The 15,592-nt window shown below is 44.9% G+C and overlaps 1 protein-coding gene across 1 annotated transcript in view; it reads left to right on the forward strand.

Moving 5' to 3' along the window:
• The first annotated feature begins 1,457 nt into the window (after positions 1-1,457).
• Positions 1,458-15,592, forward strand: part of VAMP2 (vesicle associated membrane protein 2) — a 78,356-nt gene continuing 64,221 nt past the window's right edge. Inside the window, exon 1 of the mRNA XM_069216278.1 lies at positions 1,458-1,580. Within this exon, the coding sequence (XP_069072379.1) occupies positions 1,579-1,580 (2 nt within the window). The 5' untranslated portion in view covers positions 1,458-1,578. The remainder of the gene's footprint in view (positions 1,581-15,592) is intronic.

Here is a 15,592-nt window from a genome sequence, read left to right on the forward strand (position 1 = left end):
GACTTACTCTGACTAGGAATGTGGTTCTTACTTGGACAGGGTGCATACCTCTGCCAACTAGAGATCCAGTTTCTAAGAGGAATGATCTAAGTTAACTCGTACAAAATAGTTATGTGTGTCCTTTCTTTCAGAGACTAAGTGGGAAAGATTCCACATATACAAACTTGTGTAGAAATGTTAAGTATTGTATCTTGTAGTAGTACTGTTTTTGTTAGATAGACACTGTCATCCCAACTGAAGCTGACCTCGTCATCCTAATTTCAGCATATTTTATTGGCTGTTTAATGTCTGAGATTAAACTATGTATTAAATTGTGTATCTTTTTGTATTCATGTATAAAATGTCCCAGGGAAAGAACAGAGGGGATATGCTTGGCTTTTGCTTGGTTTGGCCAATTGCTCTCAGATTCAGTCTGTCTCTGAGGTCTCGACACAAGCAGATTTGCTTTCTGCCTGGATTATTCTATACCAGATGTCTATAACAGTATTCATTATGAGTACTGATAGTGTTGCAGACTAGACTGCTTCTTAAATCTATTCTTTTTGTCTAAAATGTTTCACTTTTACTGATTTAGAATACTAGAATAGGGATTGGTTGAGGAACATGCTTTATATGCAATGTTCTGTAAATGTAATTGACTAATAAAGAAAGACTTAAAATGTATGATTAAATAAAATCTTAAAAATTCAGTTAAACTCTTGATTGACTCCTGAAACATTATTAAACATATTGTTTATGAGAATTGCAGCTTGCACCTATAGCCCATACCTAAGATCCCCTCCTGTGTATTTAAGAGATGTGGACTATTATATAATTATAGGATCCTACGCTCTCCCAACTCCCAGGCATCACTGGTATGCTTGTCCACCCGGTTCCCGTAAAATGAAAGGAAAAAGACGAGACTGTGAAAAAATGCTACAGGAGATGACACGGACCTATTTGGTAACCTTGCTCCTCTGTTTAGTCTAAGGCTACTTTTCTCCTCTCTCCCAGAAACCTCGCGTCACCTTATAAAACGCGTCGCCATAAAATAACTGTTTCGTGAAACCTTCTGCCTGCCCTGGGTTTTCAGTAATCAGCTATTCGCATGCCCCCGTTTTTGAGGGTATACTAGCAATGTTAAAAAGAAAACTACAGCTCCCATAATGCACTATACCCGTGGCTAAAAAAAATGAGTTAGCTTGTGGTGTAGCAGAGGCCATACAGCCACATGAAGTTTCTCTCATCTGTGCCCCTTTTTGTCCAATGTCTCATCCTAAGGACTGGTTTCTCTCTCCCTGCAGTCCTTCTCCTGAACGTTTTCGTTCTATTTCAATTTCTTTTCGCCTTCCGTCCGGCGGTCTCGCTAGCTGTCACTCCCGTCCCACTTCTCAGTCTCTTCCAGTCTCCTCTCCTTCCCCGAGGATGCCGGGGTGAGTCAGGGCTTTAGGTTTGGCCCCGCCCTCCTTTCCATCTACAGCAGGGCCCGGATGTCCGTGACGTCAGTCGGCCATTTTTGTGCCAAAAGAAACAACACATCCAAGAGCCAGTGAGATATTCAGGGAGAGACAGGACCCGTGCACCTGCTCCAGCTTCAACATGTGAGTACAGAGGGGTCGGGGGGCGGGGAGGATATGGAAACAAGGGGGCACAAGGGGAGGGCTGTAGAATGTGCACAGGATGCCAGGGGTTGTGGAAATGGATGGGATGGGAAATGCATGGGGGAGGGGAAGGAAACGGAAAATTATGTAGAGCCGAGGGTGTAAATCAAGGGAGGGAATAAAATAAGAAGGAAAATGCAGAAACTGGGGTATACAGTTAGGAGGGTCATTCGGAAGGGAATGCAAACGAGCAATAAATAAGGATGGGATATGCATAAACTAATGCAGGCGAGTAAGGAGCAATTATGAAATGCTTCTAATTTAATTGCAAGGGCTAAAGTACAAACAAGGATTGGGAAGAAGAACGGAAAGCAAGAATGGGGATGCAAGAACGGAATACACGGAATTTGTAAGAAATGCAGGCACTGGTTTCGGAGAGGGGGAAATGGACAGACACTGGTTAAAGGGCAAACTCTGGAGTTTAAAACATGAAAAAGAGAGAAATGAAAAATTAAGGGCAGTTAAGAAGCAAGGGAAATATAAAGATGTATTGGTGAAATAGGCAAAGAAGGTAGGCCTGCTTCTGAGATTGCAGGCCTAAAAGGGAGGAGAGGGGACTATTCAAAGGTGAGGGGAGAAAATACATAGCTCGCTATTTATGCCGTGTACTGCAACTGCCATGTGTTTGTTTTCATGAGTTTCTGAATTGTTGTACCTAGCACACATCTGTTCTCGTTGTGCAGATGTGTTTCTTTTCCACTGTTGGTGTGGATCTGTGCTCTAGTTTGGGCGTTGATGTGCTGGCCAGAGTCTGCCTCCAACAACTGTCATTGGTGTGCGTGGATGTGTTTACCTTGGTTAGTGTGTTTTAATGAGTAGAGTTGGATTTGTCATGCAGAGTTAGCCGTGGGTGTGTTGTTTGTTTGAACTTGATTTAATATATTGCCTCAATGAATGTCAGTGTGCTGTATGTAGTTAAGTTGTCATCACCTTCATAGAATATTTTGCCATTTGTTGGATTCTTAGCACTTTTTGAGTCGGGAAGCCTTCTTGCATTTTTTGAGATGCTGGTCGTGACAAGGATATGTAAGGGACTGTTGTTCGTTTTAAATATGTTACCCAGTGTGCCTGGATCCAATTCTCGCTGTTGGTGTGGCTTTGTTACTTAAAAGGATGTGTTCGATGGTCAGGTGGATATTTAGTGTCAGGTGAGCATGTTTTCCAGCGCCGGAAATATGATGTCCGGTAAGAGCGTACATATTATTGTGGAACTAGCCTGGATAGGTTTAAACGCCTATGTTGTGTACGTGGGTAGGTTTTCTGTGGCAGGCGTGAATGCGTTTTCTTGGTTGGACTTTGACCGATTGTCCGGTATGTAAATTGTGCACTCAAACCTTCTTCTCCCCCCCCCCCCCCCTTTTTTGTTTTTGTTTTTTGTTTTTTTGTCTGTGCTGAATTTTGGCATGCCATCAAAACGTCTATGTTTTGTCGGAGGTTGGTCCGCTCTTGCCTAGACTAGGTTTCTATTTTTAGTCTGTGGTGGATATATTGGCCATGCTCAGTTTGTTTTGTTGTGTGTTGGACATGCAGAAATCTTGTACAGGATGGAAATACATATTACCTATGCTGGGCCTGAAGGCCTTTCCAGGGTGGACATAGATGTGCTGCCTGTGTTGCCCAGGGTGCACCTACTGGTGCTGGAGTATAAGTGGTAGCTAAATGCATTTTCCAGGATGGGAGTCCTGGTTATGATGTTTAGAAGCTAGCTGTTGGGGTCAATGTGATGTCAGGAGATGTAATCAACATGTTGTCTAAGGTGAAGCTGGTTGTGTTGCCAACGGCTTTATGCAGTGGACGAAAGGGAAAAATAATATGATGATAATGTAACATTATCATATTATTTTTCCTCTGGGAGCCACGTTAGGGCAGGACTGGAGGAGGAGGAGGGCTGGAGGCGGAGTGGTTAACGCACATAAGTGCGCATGACGCTTTGGCGAGCCAAACAGTCATGCGCACTGCATTTCTACATCCGGCTGTCCTGAACAGCCGGGAGGAGAAAGAGCACAGGGCCCTACTCCCTGTCTGAGTGCTGAGGCAGGGCACTCAGACCAATTACGATGCTGCTGTCATGCTGTTAACAGCAGCATCGTGATTGGAAGGGAGTCTGGAAGCCTTGTGCTTTCAGGAGTCCGAAGAGGATGGAGAGACTGAACTGTCTCTCCCAAAATAAAGGTAATTAAAAATGTGTGTGTGTGTGTGTGTGTATATATATGTGTATATGTATGTGTATATATATATATATATATATATATATATATATATATATATATACACACATATACACACACCAACGTTGACAAGTGGCCCCCACTCTATATTACAAATGGCTGGCACCAATATTTTGCGCATAGTTGGTGTCGTCTTGTCAACTGGGCTGTAGATGTTTTGTCCTAGAATGCAGCAGATTGTTGTTCTGAGTGGGTTTGCATGTTTATTCCGTGTTGAACCTGGATGTGCTATTCATGGTTGATGTGGATGCATTGTCTGTTGGAAGTTGATGGCTTATCAGGGATGTGATTAAGGGCCACATGTACAAACACTTTTTCCCATAGACACAGAATGGGGAAAAACCTTTGCTACATCTGGCCCTAAATGTCTTATCTAGGGTATACTTGGAAGGGTTGTCCACAGAATTTCCAGAAGCAGTTTCTTTGGACTGACTAAATGGAAGAGGTTTCTGGGGAACTCCAGGAAGGTGCTATCTTGGGAGGTCCCAGATTTCATGCTTATGATATTTCTGCATGGGTCTAGCATATGCAGGTTTGGGTTGCCTTGGTCATTCCATCTAGAGGTGATGCCTATTATAAGCACAGAGATCTTGTATAGCATGGGCCCAGATGCCTTATCCAGGGTGAGTCTTTGTGTGATGCTTTGAGAGGGTCTGAATTTATTTTCCATAGTGGGCATGGATGTAGTAGTGTGAGGCATGGAAGTGACATCTAGGTGGGGTTTACTGTTGTGGTCTCTGTGTTGGAGGGGAGTGCAGCTATGCAGTTACTGTAGTGTCCAAGGGGGTCTTGATTTGTTATTCAAGAACTGAAGGTACAAGCTGTAGTATATCGGGGTAGGTTGAGGATATCTAGATGTGGGAAATGTGTTGTTTTTTTGTTGTAGGTGTCAACATTTTATCCTGGGCGAGTATGATTGTGTTGCACATGACTGGCACAGATCTTTTGTTAATGGTTGTTGTCACTGTCAGAGCTGTGGACGTTTTGTCCAAGAATGTTATGGATATATTGTTTAGAGTGGATTTGGTTTACTTGCAGCGTTTGCCTAGAGTGGGTGTAAATGTGCTGTCCATTTCTGGCTCAAGTGCATTTTTCTGGGTTGGAAATAGCTGGGTTTTTTTTGGGGGTGGAGGGGGTATATTGTTTACTGTGTTTTCTCTTTTGACCTTAAAAGAATTTTGGGGTAGTCTTGAATTGGTTGTCTGTGATATGCATCGATAAGCTGATCCAGGGTATGGCTAGATGGGTCAGGTGGTAGCTAGGACTGAATGGGTTGCTGGAAGGGGAGACCATAGAGTAAATGGTGCAATCTACTGTGAAGTCTTTCAGATGTCAGACTGGGCCTGAGGGTGTTGATCTAGTATATGATCCTGAGTCCCAGGAAGTGTGGAACAGTGCAGACGTGGAGGTGTCATCCATGGTGTTTAAGGATCTGTTCTTTGGAGGCTTTAATACGGGTCTGTAGTTGGAGCCAGAGATCTGTTTTTTAGGGTCCTGGATTTTGATATTCTGGGCAATGGGACACATGCTAGTGGCTGTGGCTTTTTTTGGGTGGAGATGTGGCAAAATTCAAGTATCTGGTAGCCGGTATCTGGTGTGTAGGATGTGAACAGGGATCTAATATCCAGTCTCTGAGGCACATGGATCCGTTGTCTTGGGGTTGGGTTTGGGCTCTTTGTCTTCTGAGAGGGACATTGCTGCTTTAGTGTATGCATGGCTCTGGTGTGTCCACGGGCTTTGATCTGATATTGGACGCCTAAGGGGCATGGATTGGATGTGAAGGGTATTGAACTTTTTCCTGCCCTGAGGGATGAAACTACTCCTTACAAGACATAGAACTGTCTGTAAAGACCTATATTTGAAATATAGGGGGAACATGGCTCTAGTGTCTGGGACATACCTCCAGTATCTGGAGCTATGGCTCTATATCTAGGGACATAACACAATTAAGGGAGGACTAGGAGCGCATCTTGGTCTAGCATACACGCTCCCAAAATGCACATGTATACAGGTGGAGTATGCAGTTCTTTAAAGAATATGAAATGGAAGCAGAACAGGCAGTAGTTCGGAATACAGGGAGTGCAGAATTATTAGGCAAGTTGTATTTTTGAGGATTAATTTTATTATTGAACAACAACCATGTTCTCAATGAACCCAAAAAACTCATTAATATCAAAGCTGAATATTTTTGGAAGTAGTTTTTAGTTTGTTTTTAGTTTTAGCTATGTTAGGGGGATATCTGTGTGTGCAGGTGACTATTACTGTGCATAATTATTAGGCAACTTAACAAAAAATAATATATATCCATTTCAATTATTTATTATTACCAGTGAAACCAATATAACATCTCAACATTCACAAATATACATTTCTGACATTCAAAAACAAAACAAATCCGTGACCAATATAGCCACCTTTCTTTGCAAGGACACTCAAAAGCCTGCCATCCATGGATTCTGTCAGTGTTTTGATCTGTTCACCATCAACATTGCGTGCAGCAGCAACCACAGCCTCCCAGACACTGTTCAGAGAGGTGTACTGTTTTCCCTCCTTGTAAATCTCACATTTGATGATGGACCACAGGTTCTCAATGGGGTTCAGATCAGGTGAACAAGGAGGCCATGTCATTAGATTTCCTTCTTTTATACCCTTTCTTGCCAGCCACGCTGTGGAGTACTTGGACGCGTGTGATGGAGCATTGTCCTGCATGAAAATCATGTTTTTCTTGAAAGATGCAGACTTCTTCCTGTACCACTGCGTGAAGAAGGTGTCTTCCAGGAACTGGCAGTAGGACTGGGAGTTGAGCTTGACTCCATCCTCAACCCGAAAAGGCCCCACAAGCTCATCTTTGATGATACCAGCCCAAATCAGTACTCCACCTCCACCTTGCTGGCGTCTGAGTCGGACTGGAGCTCTCTGCCCTTTACCAATCCAGCCACGGGCCCATCCATCTGGCCCATCAAGACTCACTCTCATTTCATCAGTCCATAAAACCTTAGAAAAATCAGTCTTGAGATATTTCTTGGCCCAGTCTTGACGTTTCAGCTTGTGTGTCTTGTTCAGTGGTGGTCGTCTTTCAGCCTTTCTTACCTTGGCCATGTCTCTGAGTATTGCACACCTTGTGCTTTTGGGCACTCCAGTGATGTTGCAGCTCTGAAATATGGCCAAACTGGTGGCAAGTGGCATCGTGGCAGCTGCACGCTTGACTTTTCTCAGTTCATGGGCAGTTATTTTGCGCATTGGTTTTTCCACACGCTTCTTGCGACCCTGTTGACTATTTTGAATGAAACGCTTGATTGTTCGATGATCACGCTTCAGAAGCTTTGCAATTTTAAGAGTGCTGCATCCCTCTGCAAGATATCTCACTATTTTTGACTTTTCTGAGCCTGTCAAGTCCTTCTTTTGACCCATTTTGCCAAAGGAAAGGAAGTTGCCTAATAATTATGCACACCTGATATAGGGTGTTGATGTCATTAGACCACACCCCTTCTCATTACAGAGATGCACATCACCTAATATGCTTAATTGGTAGTAGGCTTTCGAGCCTATACAGCTTGGAGTCAGACAACATGCATAAAGAGGATGATGTGGTCAAAATACTCATTTGCCTAATAATTCTGCACTCCCTGTAGGTCTGAGCAAGCAGATCAGGAGGCGTCTGATTGGTTATAAGCAAGAGCCCTCGCACACCCAGACGGGTCTCATGCTTCATCATTGAGCAGCTCCTCGGGCTGGCACCGCAATGCCCAGCAGGCCCCTCGAGGGTCCTCTTTGCCAGAGGTCTTATAAAATAATATGCCGTGATGAAGTGTAAGTGGAGGTGCTATGTGTGTAGATTGGTGAAAGTGTGGTATAAAAATAACTAAGAGGGCCCTGAAAGTTATTTGTATACCACACTTACACCAATCTAAACACTCAGCACCTGCATTTACACTTCATCTCGGTATCTTATTTTAAAAGACCTCTAGCTATGAGCCCCCTAGAGGGGCCCGTTGGGCATTGAAACACCAGCCGAACAAGGAGCTGCTCAATGATGAAGCATGACTCCCCTCTGGGTGTGGGAGGGCTCTTGCATCTGAGCAATCAGATTCCACAATATGCTTGCTCAGACCTATTCCGACCTACTGCCTGTTCTGTTTTCTTTCCTGATTCTATATCTGGACAGCTGTGGCCCTGGCATCTGGGAGGAGTTTGCTCTTGTCTCTGCCCGACAATGATCCTATACCTAGTGATTTTGAATCTGTCTCATATGGGACCTTCATCGGGTATTGAGAACCATGAATCTGCAGTATGAGAATGTTTTCTCTGTTGGGCCTGGTGATCCTCTCTGTCCAGGCATGAGACTGTACTCTTTCGGGGAACTTAATTCCTCTCCATCGCTCTCCAATATTGCTCTATTCTGTCTCTGCATGGATCTGTTCTGTAGGGTCATGGGTGTGTTCTGTAGAGGGCTTGTATTTGCTCTCAAAGTGATCTACATCTTCTCCTAGTGGGATGTGACACTAGGAGTAGGAGCCCTTGATATAATGTCAGGGAGTTTTGGTCCTGTCCCTGATCCCTTCCACCCCCACCTATCCAGACACCAGGTCCATATCCACCTGCTCAGACATCCCTTACCTTTGTGGTATCGTTCATTAGCTAGGGGGAACATGTCTTTGATGTCTAAAGAGGCATTCCTCTTTTGTCTAGCACTCTGTAGATTGCTTTCTGGGGTTATGATTTGTTCTTGGAGGACTGTTCTAGGGGGCGCGATTTGTTGCCTGGCTGTTAGAGGAATCTTGCTTGTATGTTCCCATGGATCACATGTTTGAGGGGCATGAATCTGGTTTAGTGCACCTTGTGAGATTTTAAAGTGGATAGATTTTACTCCCCGTTTTTAAAGTAGTTTAAATACATTAAATTAAGTTGTCTCATTTATAAGAGATGCATGTAATTCCTTTGAGCCGCTTGCATGAAGGTTCTGTGTAAGGTGGTTAAATACCAGTTGTTCGAGTTTCTTGGAAAAAATCATAGGTTGTACAGTGAGCATCAGCAGGAGGTTTCTTTAAGATAATACAACAGCTGTTTTGTGAAAGAAGGAACAATGCTGCGGATGAGAGCGGTTGAACAGATGGAAGACCTAGTGCAAACTCTAGAGATAAGAGTCCGATATTTCATTATATGACACCTGCATGGACGTGAGGATGTCCAAGACGGTTTCACACTGGGTGAAGTAGAAAAAAATGAAATATAGGAGAGGAAGGAGCTGAAGGTATGTAGGAAAGTATGGGGCTGCTTAAATAGTAGCCATTGAGTATATGTTGGTAGTCGAGAGGAATGATGCAGTGACTGTTTTAGAAGCATGACATAGTAATGAGAAAGTGTTTTAAACTAAACCCCAGTGTCGATTTCTGATAACTTCCTGAATGAAGGCCAATTTGGTGGAGTTGAGGGTTGAAAAAAGATCCGAAAGGGTTCAATATGTGTTAATTAAGGTTTTTAGTGATATAGCACTTTCTCCACATACGAATGTGGGAGCATGTTTTTGTTAGAATGTTGCAAATGAAAGAACTGACCTATGCTTCAGGCCAATATTTTTTGGGAGTAAATGAGTGAGCAGGTTATTGAGAATTGAAAGCTAAATGGTTATTGAAAATCATAGGAAATTGAGTTGACAAGTAGGGTAAGATTATAATGAGCCTGATTATAGTAAGATGGGCTTGAACTGGTTTTGTATTTGTGTCTTGTGACCATGAATTTGGGGGCTAATTTTAGAGCCGGGCACATGTTTCCAACTGTGGGGTTCGACTATTATGACTGTTTGTTTATGGACCTGATTATGGGAACCTGAGAGAGTGCAGATTTTTATTTGTGGCTAATTTTGAAAGAATAACATATCTGGAAACATGTTTGTAGGTATGATTGGAGGATAGCTGTCAATTGTTGGGAGATAAGGTGATTGTGAGCTTGGGTCGGATTGAGGTCAATGTAATTTCTGTATATATGGGTGGGAATATAACAGAAACATCTTCTATTTGCTGTCTTTTACGTGTTTTATTTGGTTTCTTAGAATAATGCAAGGTTTGGAGAGGAGATAGGAACGAGTGAACAGGAGTACTGCTGTTGGGGGGAAAAAAAGATCCACTTCTGCCAGGTGGTCAAAAGCATCATAGAATCTGTTCTAGCTTTTTGAAGGGATCTCTAGTGATTAGGAAGATGAATTTAAAGAAGGGCGGGTGAGTTGACTGAGAGAAACATTTGACTATGAGATGGTTGTGGAGGGAAACTTTTGCATTGTAATTTTGCTATTCATATATCGGAGTGGAGGTGACATTCGTTCCTTCAACTGATCTATCACTGTTTTCTTAGCTGGTGGGGTACAGCCCATTCTTCTTCAAATGTCTAAGATTATCACAACAGTAGCACATTTTCCAGGGGCTTTAATTTTGTGAGGTTCATTTTGGATTTACCAAGCAGTTCACCTTTGTGACTTGCTGTTGTAAAGAACGGTCCACCGATTCTCATTAGCAATATATTTCACTAGAGAGGTAATCCAGACTTTTTAATCCAGAGTCGGTTCTGTTATTGTACTATTCTTATTGCATCATTCCTCTTCTAATGCTTGAAGGTGGGTCTTGGCTTTCTGTCTGTGCAGGCATTTTCGGACCGGACGTTCAGATTGCTCCCAAGCAACACTAGAAAAACTGTCACTCACACCCTAGTCACCAGCAAGTTGGACTAAGAGTTAACACCCTCTGTGCGGATCACCATGCAACTCCCAAGAAGATTACAAACCATCCAGAACTTGGCAGCAAGGCTCATCCTCAACCTCCCTCAATACACAGATGTACTCAATTGAAATTCCTCACACACACAGTGTACTGCAAAACTCGTCCCCATTTACCGGAACAGTCTCATCTTCTTATACCAGTCACCAAGACACCTCCGGTCTGCAGGACTCGCATACACAGAACCAGATCAGGAGGACTGGCATTCTCCTACATTACCCCCAAAGCATGGCACGGCCTCCCACTCCACATCCTAGCCTCATCCTCTCTTCTTGAATTCCACAAGAAGCTGTTGACCTGGCTTTTCAATTAAACAACCTGCCATAGGCAGGTCTGTGCACAACACATGCTCAGCGTTGATATACCCTTGCAGGTGATGGTGCACTTTACAAATACACATAACCACTGTGTCTGCTCTGCCAAATGTTTAATTTAATACCTAACCCCATGGATCTCAAACCTGATACTGAAAGATTATCTCAGATAGGATGCAACCTATCCCTTCTGAGCATGCGTTGGCGTAGGCATACAGCAGGCATGGAAGCCCTGTGTTCCACTTCCTCTTCAATGAATTTTTCAGGATGAAGACTTGTGAAAAATGTGCATGCTACCCCAAACTCATCCCCTGTGGGTTTCTCATATTATGAAGTTGCCCCGCCCCCAATGCTTTGAAAAAAAATAACAAGTAGAGCTAGCAAGAGGTGAGTGACAACGCCGTTCAATGCAACTTCCTTTGATTATACTGCCATCAAAGGATGTCTCTAGGCCTCTGGGGCAGATTGACTTCTCCCGCCATCCTGAGTAGTTCAAACTCCACCTGGCAGTAGTATCAGACTAACGTTTTGAAATGCCCAAGTTTGGAAAGTACAGGACTCTGCCAGATTGTTTTCTAAAGCACCTGTGGATGAATCTTCAGATGGGAGTTATGACACGTCCTATAGTGAAATTCTGAGTTTCTTTACAGGATTGTGCAGCTTGCCAAACAAGCTTTAGGGAATCCAGTAAGTCTGCATTATATTGCAGTCCTAATATTCTTCAAAAAGAACTACTGCATTGGAAAAACATTAAAATGGTTGATTTATATATACACAATGCATCTATGAGATAAATAATTTGATAATCTATGATACAGTGTACTTTTGAAATGTAACATTGTGCCTTATGTATTGCAATGGAAGCAGTCCTTACGAAGTGCAATAATACCCAAAACAGCCAACAGTATGAGGTGTGAGAGAGATTCCTGTGGGCGGAGCAAAAACTTACTCTTTGGAAATAGTAACAGCAGGTGGTGCAGAGTGCTGTGCTGACAAGTCCGATCTGAAAAGAAAAAGGATCGGTCTTTTAAAGAGTGGTCCCTGACGGAACCAAAGTTATCCCTATATACCGTACAGAGCAGCTTGGCAAACTGTGCCACATTTTTCAACAGTGGAAAATTATTGTGACCCGGGGCACAGATGACATTCATAATGTAGTCCGAATATATTAAAAAAAAAAAAAAATGTGGAAGGGGAAAATGGGGCAGGGACCCATTGCCGTTCAGCGGTCCAGGATCTGTTGTGTGAGGTGAAATTAAGACAAAAAATTTATCTTGTGGAGCAGGAGGTGTCAGAGGCCTGTTTGAGAGGACATCGAGGCAGAAATCAACTGCACTTGTCGGGGTCAGGGGTAGTTTGTTTAAGGTCAAAAATAGATCCATTTCTGTTGTAAAGGGCAAAGGATGTCTTGTTTGGGGGGGGGGGGGGGGGACACGCAGGCAGGGATCTGTACGGTATCTTCTGTTTTCTAAGTACAAATGTTTCCTCTCTTTATATACATACCTCTAGCGCTGGGTCTGATGTGTAACCTTGATAGGCAGGTGATTGGAGCTAATTACAAGTTGGGGCGGGGATAGATACAAATAGACCAAGGGATGTCGTGGAAAGGAATGAAGGAGACGAGGCAGGAGAAGAAAATTGAGCTGAAAGGGGAAAATGCATGTAAATAATACCATCAAAGACTGAAATAATAAAAGACCTGGACTGAGCAGAGGAAACGCCTGAAAAGAAAGAAAACGGTCCGAAATAAGTAGAAAATGCCTCACATGAGTATTTATACACACGTTTGCTCCGAGTTGGTGTTTTTTCTTGGCGTTTGGTGACAGTGTCTGACACGCTCTCTGCTTGTCCTTGCTGTGCAAACCCCCGCAGTTTCCCTCCGCCGAGTGGGATGCCTGCCCTTGAGGCCTGTAATCGGCCCAGACGGCTTTTACCCTCTAAATCCTCCCCGTGTCTCCTCCCACAGAATCCCATCCTTCCCTCCTAACTGGACAGAAAGTAAACGGTTCACGGGTAAGTAAGGGATAGTGTTCGAATGGTGGAAGATGAGGGAGTAAAGCTGTCTACTAAATGTGGGTCTGTGGAAGATGCGGCCTAGCATATTTCATCTCTCCTGTGTCATGTGTCTTACACCTTACCTCTTCTCATCCTGAAGAAACTACCTCGGTGCTCAGACTTTTACTTGTGGAATCCAGGACAGGACCCGGCTGCCGCCTGTAAAACATTCCATGCAGCCCTGTTATTGAGGATAAGGCAATGGTGGGATTCATCCGTCATCAGATTGTCCATGCTAAACCTGGTTTGTCCCCCATCCACGAGGCTCGACATCTCTGTAACTGTTTCACGTTCAACCCTGTTCTACTTAGTACACCATCTTTGCAAGAGGGATAGATTTGCTGCTGATTTACAGGCAGTGGCAAAGCCAGTAGGTCTGGCTTTAACACGCTAACATATTCAAGCTTTGTTTGCAAAAATGCTTTTTTGCCTACTTTGGCACATTAAAGCTAGACCTTTTGACTTTGCCAGTACTGGGTCACCCTGGAGATACAAGGATTTTACCGTTTCTCCCCCTTTCCACTTGCAACCAGAACATTTTTCGGCCTCTACTGGCAAAATGATACCATCTTGTGACTATTTGTGGTGGCAGCGGTAGACACTTGCCGACAGTGACCTTAATAGTGATCCCTCTTGCCATAGAGGCAAACCTGTGCATATTTGTTGAGGTAATATACTTGTCTGCCCATTCTTTAAATTCATGAACAGGAGTTCAATAATACAACCCATTATGTCTTCTGGGGGTGTTTTGCATTCCTTCTCTCAAGAATAGCTAATTTTGATTCCCTCTTTTGAAGCTATTGGCGAATATCTTAACATTTTTGAATGAATGAATGAACTTACCAACCCCAGGTCATGCTCCATCGACCTCCCCCCATCCCCCCTTCGCAAGACCTCTGCGACTCCCTTAACACCTTTTTCCATCGCAAGATCATGGACATCCACGATAGCTTCAACTCCTCGCCCCCCATGACCACTGCGGCCACCACTAACCCCAACGCACCCAGCCACACCAACCTCTTGCTCTCCTGAATCCACATCAACGACGAGGACACCATCAAAACCATGAGCACCATCCACTCCGGATCACCCTCCGAACCCTGCCCCCCCCGTCTTAAACCAAGCGAGCCCCATCATCACCACCCAACTCCGTATGATCATCAACAGCTCCTTCGAGACCGCCACCTTCCCGGAGAGTTGGAAGCACGCCGAAGTCAACGCCCTGCTAAAGAAACCCAAAGCGGATCCCGGAGACCTCAAGAATTACCGGCCCATCTCCCTCCTTCCCTTCCCGGCGAAGGTCATCAAGAAGATTGTCAACGGCTGACTGACCCGCATCCTGGAAGACAACAACACGCTGGACATCTCCCAATCTGGATTCTGTAGGAACCACAGCACCGAGACCGCCCTCATCGCCGCAACCGACGATATCAGGACCATACTCGACAAAGGCAAAACCGTGACCCTCATCCTCCTGGACCTCTCGGCCGCCTTCGACACAGTCTGTCACCACACTCTCCGCACTCACCTCCACGACGCCGGGATCCGCCACTAGGCCCTGGACTGGATCACATCATTCCTCTCCGGTAGAACTCAGAGAGTCCGCCTCCCTCCCTTCCTGTCTGAAGCCACCAAGACCCTCTGCGGCGTTCCCCAAGGATCCTCTCTCAGCCCAACCCTTTTTAACATCTACATGGCACCGCTCGCCAACATCGTCCGATCCCACAACCTCAACATCATCTCCTACGCGATGACACCCAGCTGATCCTCTCACTCACCAAGGCCACCGCCAAAACCAACCTCCACGACAGACTGCATGCCATCGCCAACTGGATGGAGACGAGCCGCCTCAAACTTAACTCAGACAAGACAGAGATCTCCTCCTCTGCTCCAAACGCTCCTCATGGGATGACTCCTGGTGGCCAGCCACTCTAGGAACCACACCAACACCCACCACCCACGAGCGCAATCTAGGTTTCATCCTAGACTCACTGCTCACCATGACCCAGCAAGTCAACTCCGTCTCATCTTCCTGCTTCAACACCCTCCACACGCTTCGCAAGATCTTCAGATGGATCTCCACTGAAACCAGAAGGATGGTCACCCACGCCCTCGTCAGCAGTAAACTGGACTATGGCAACGCGCCCTACATGGGAACCACGGTCAAGCTCCAGAAGAAACTACAACGTATACAGAACACCTCCGCACACCTCATCCTCAACATCCCACGCCAAGACCACATCTCAGCCCACCTCACAGACCTACACTGGCTTCCTGTCAACAAGAGGATCTCCTTCAAACTACTCATCCACGCCCACAAAGCTCTCCACAACGCAGTCCCTGCCTACCTCGACGAGCGACTCGCCTTCCACACTCCCATCCACCAACTCCGCTCCGCCAACCTCGCCCTCGTCACCGTCCCTCTCATCTATCGAACTACAGCCGGTGGCAGATCCTTTTCCCACCTCGCCGCCAAGACCTGGAACACCCTCCCCGTCCACCTCAGCAGACCCAGGACCTCCTGACCTTCAGGAAACGCCTCAAGACCTCGTTATTAGAGCAGTAGCAATCTTTCCCCTGTAATCCCC

Source organism: Pleurodeles waltl, chromosome 12 (assembly GCF_031143425.1).
Source record: "Pleurodeles waltl isolate 20211129_DDA chromosome 12, aPleWal1.hap1.20221129, whole genome shotgun sequence".
NCBI classification, from domain to species: Eukaryota; Metazoa; Chordata; class Amphibia; order Caudata; family Salamandridae; genus Pleurodeles; species Pleurodeles waltl.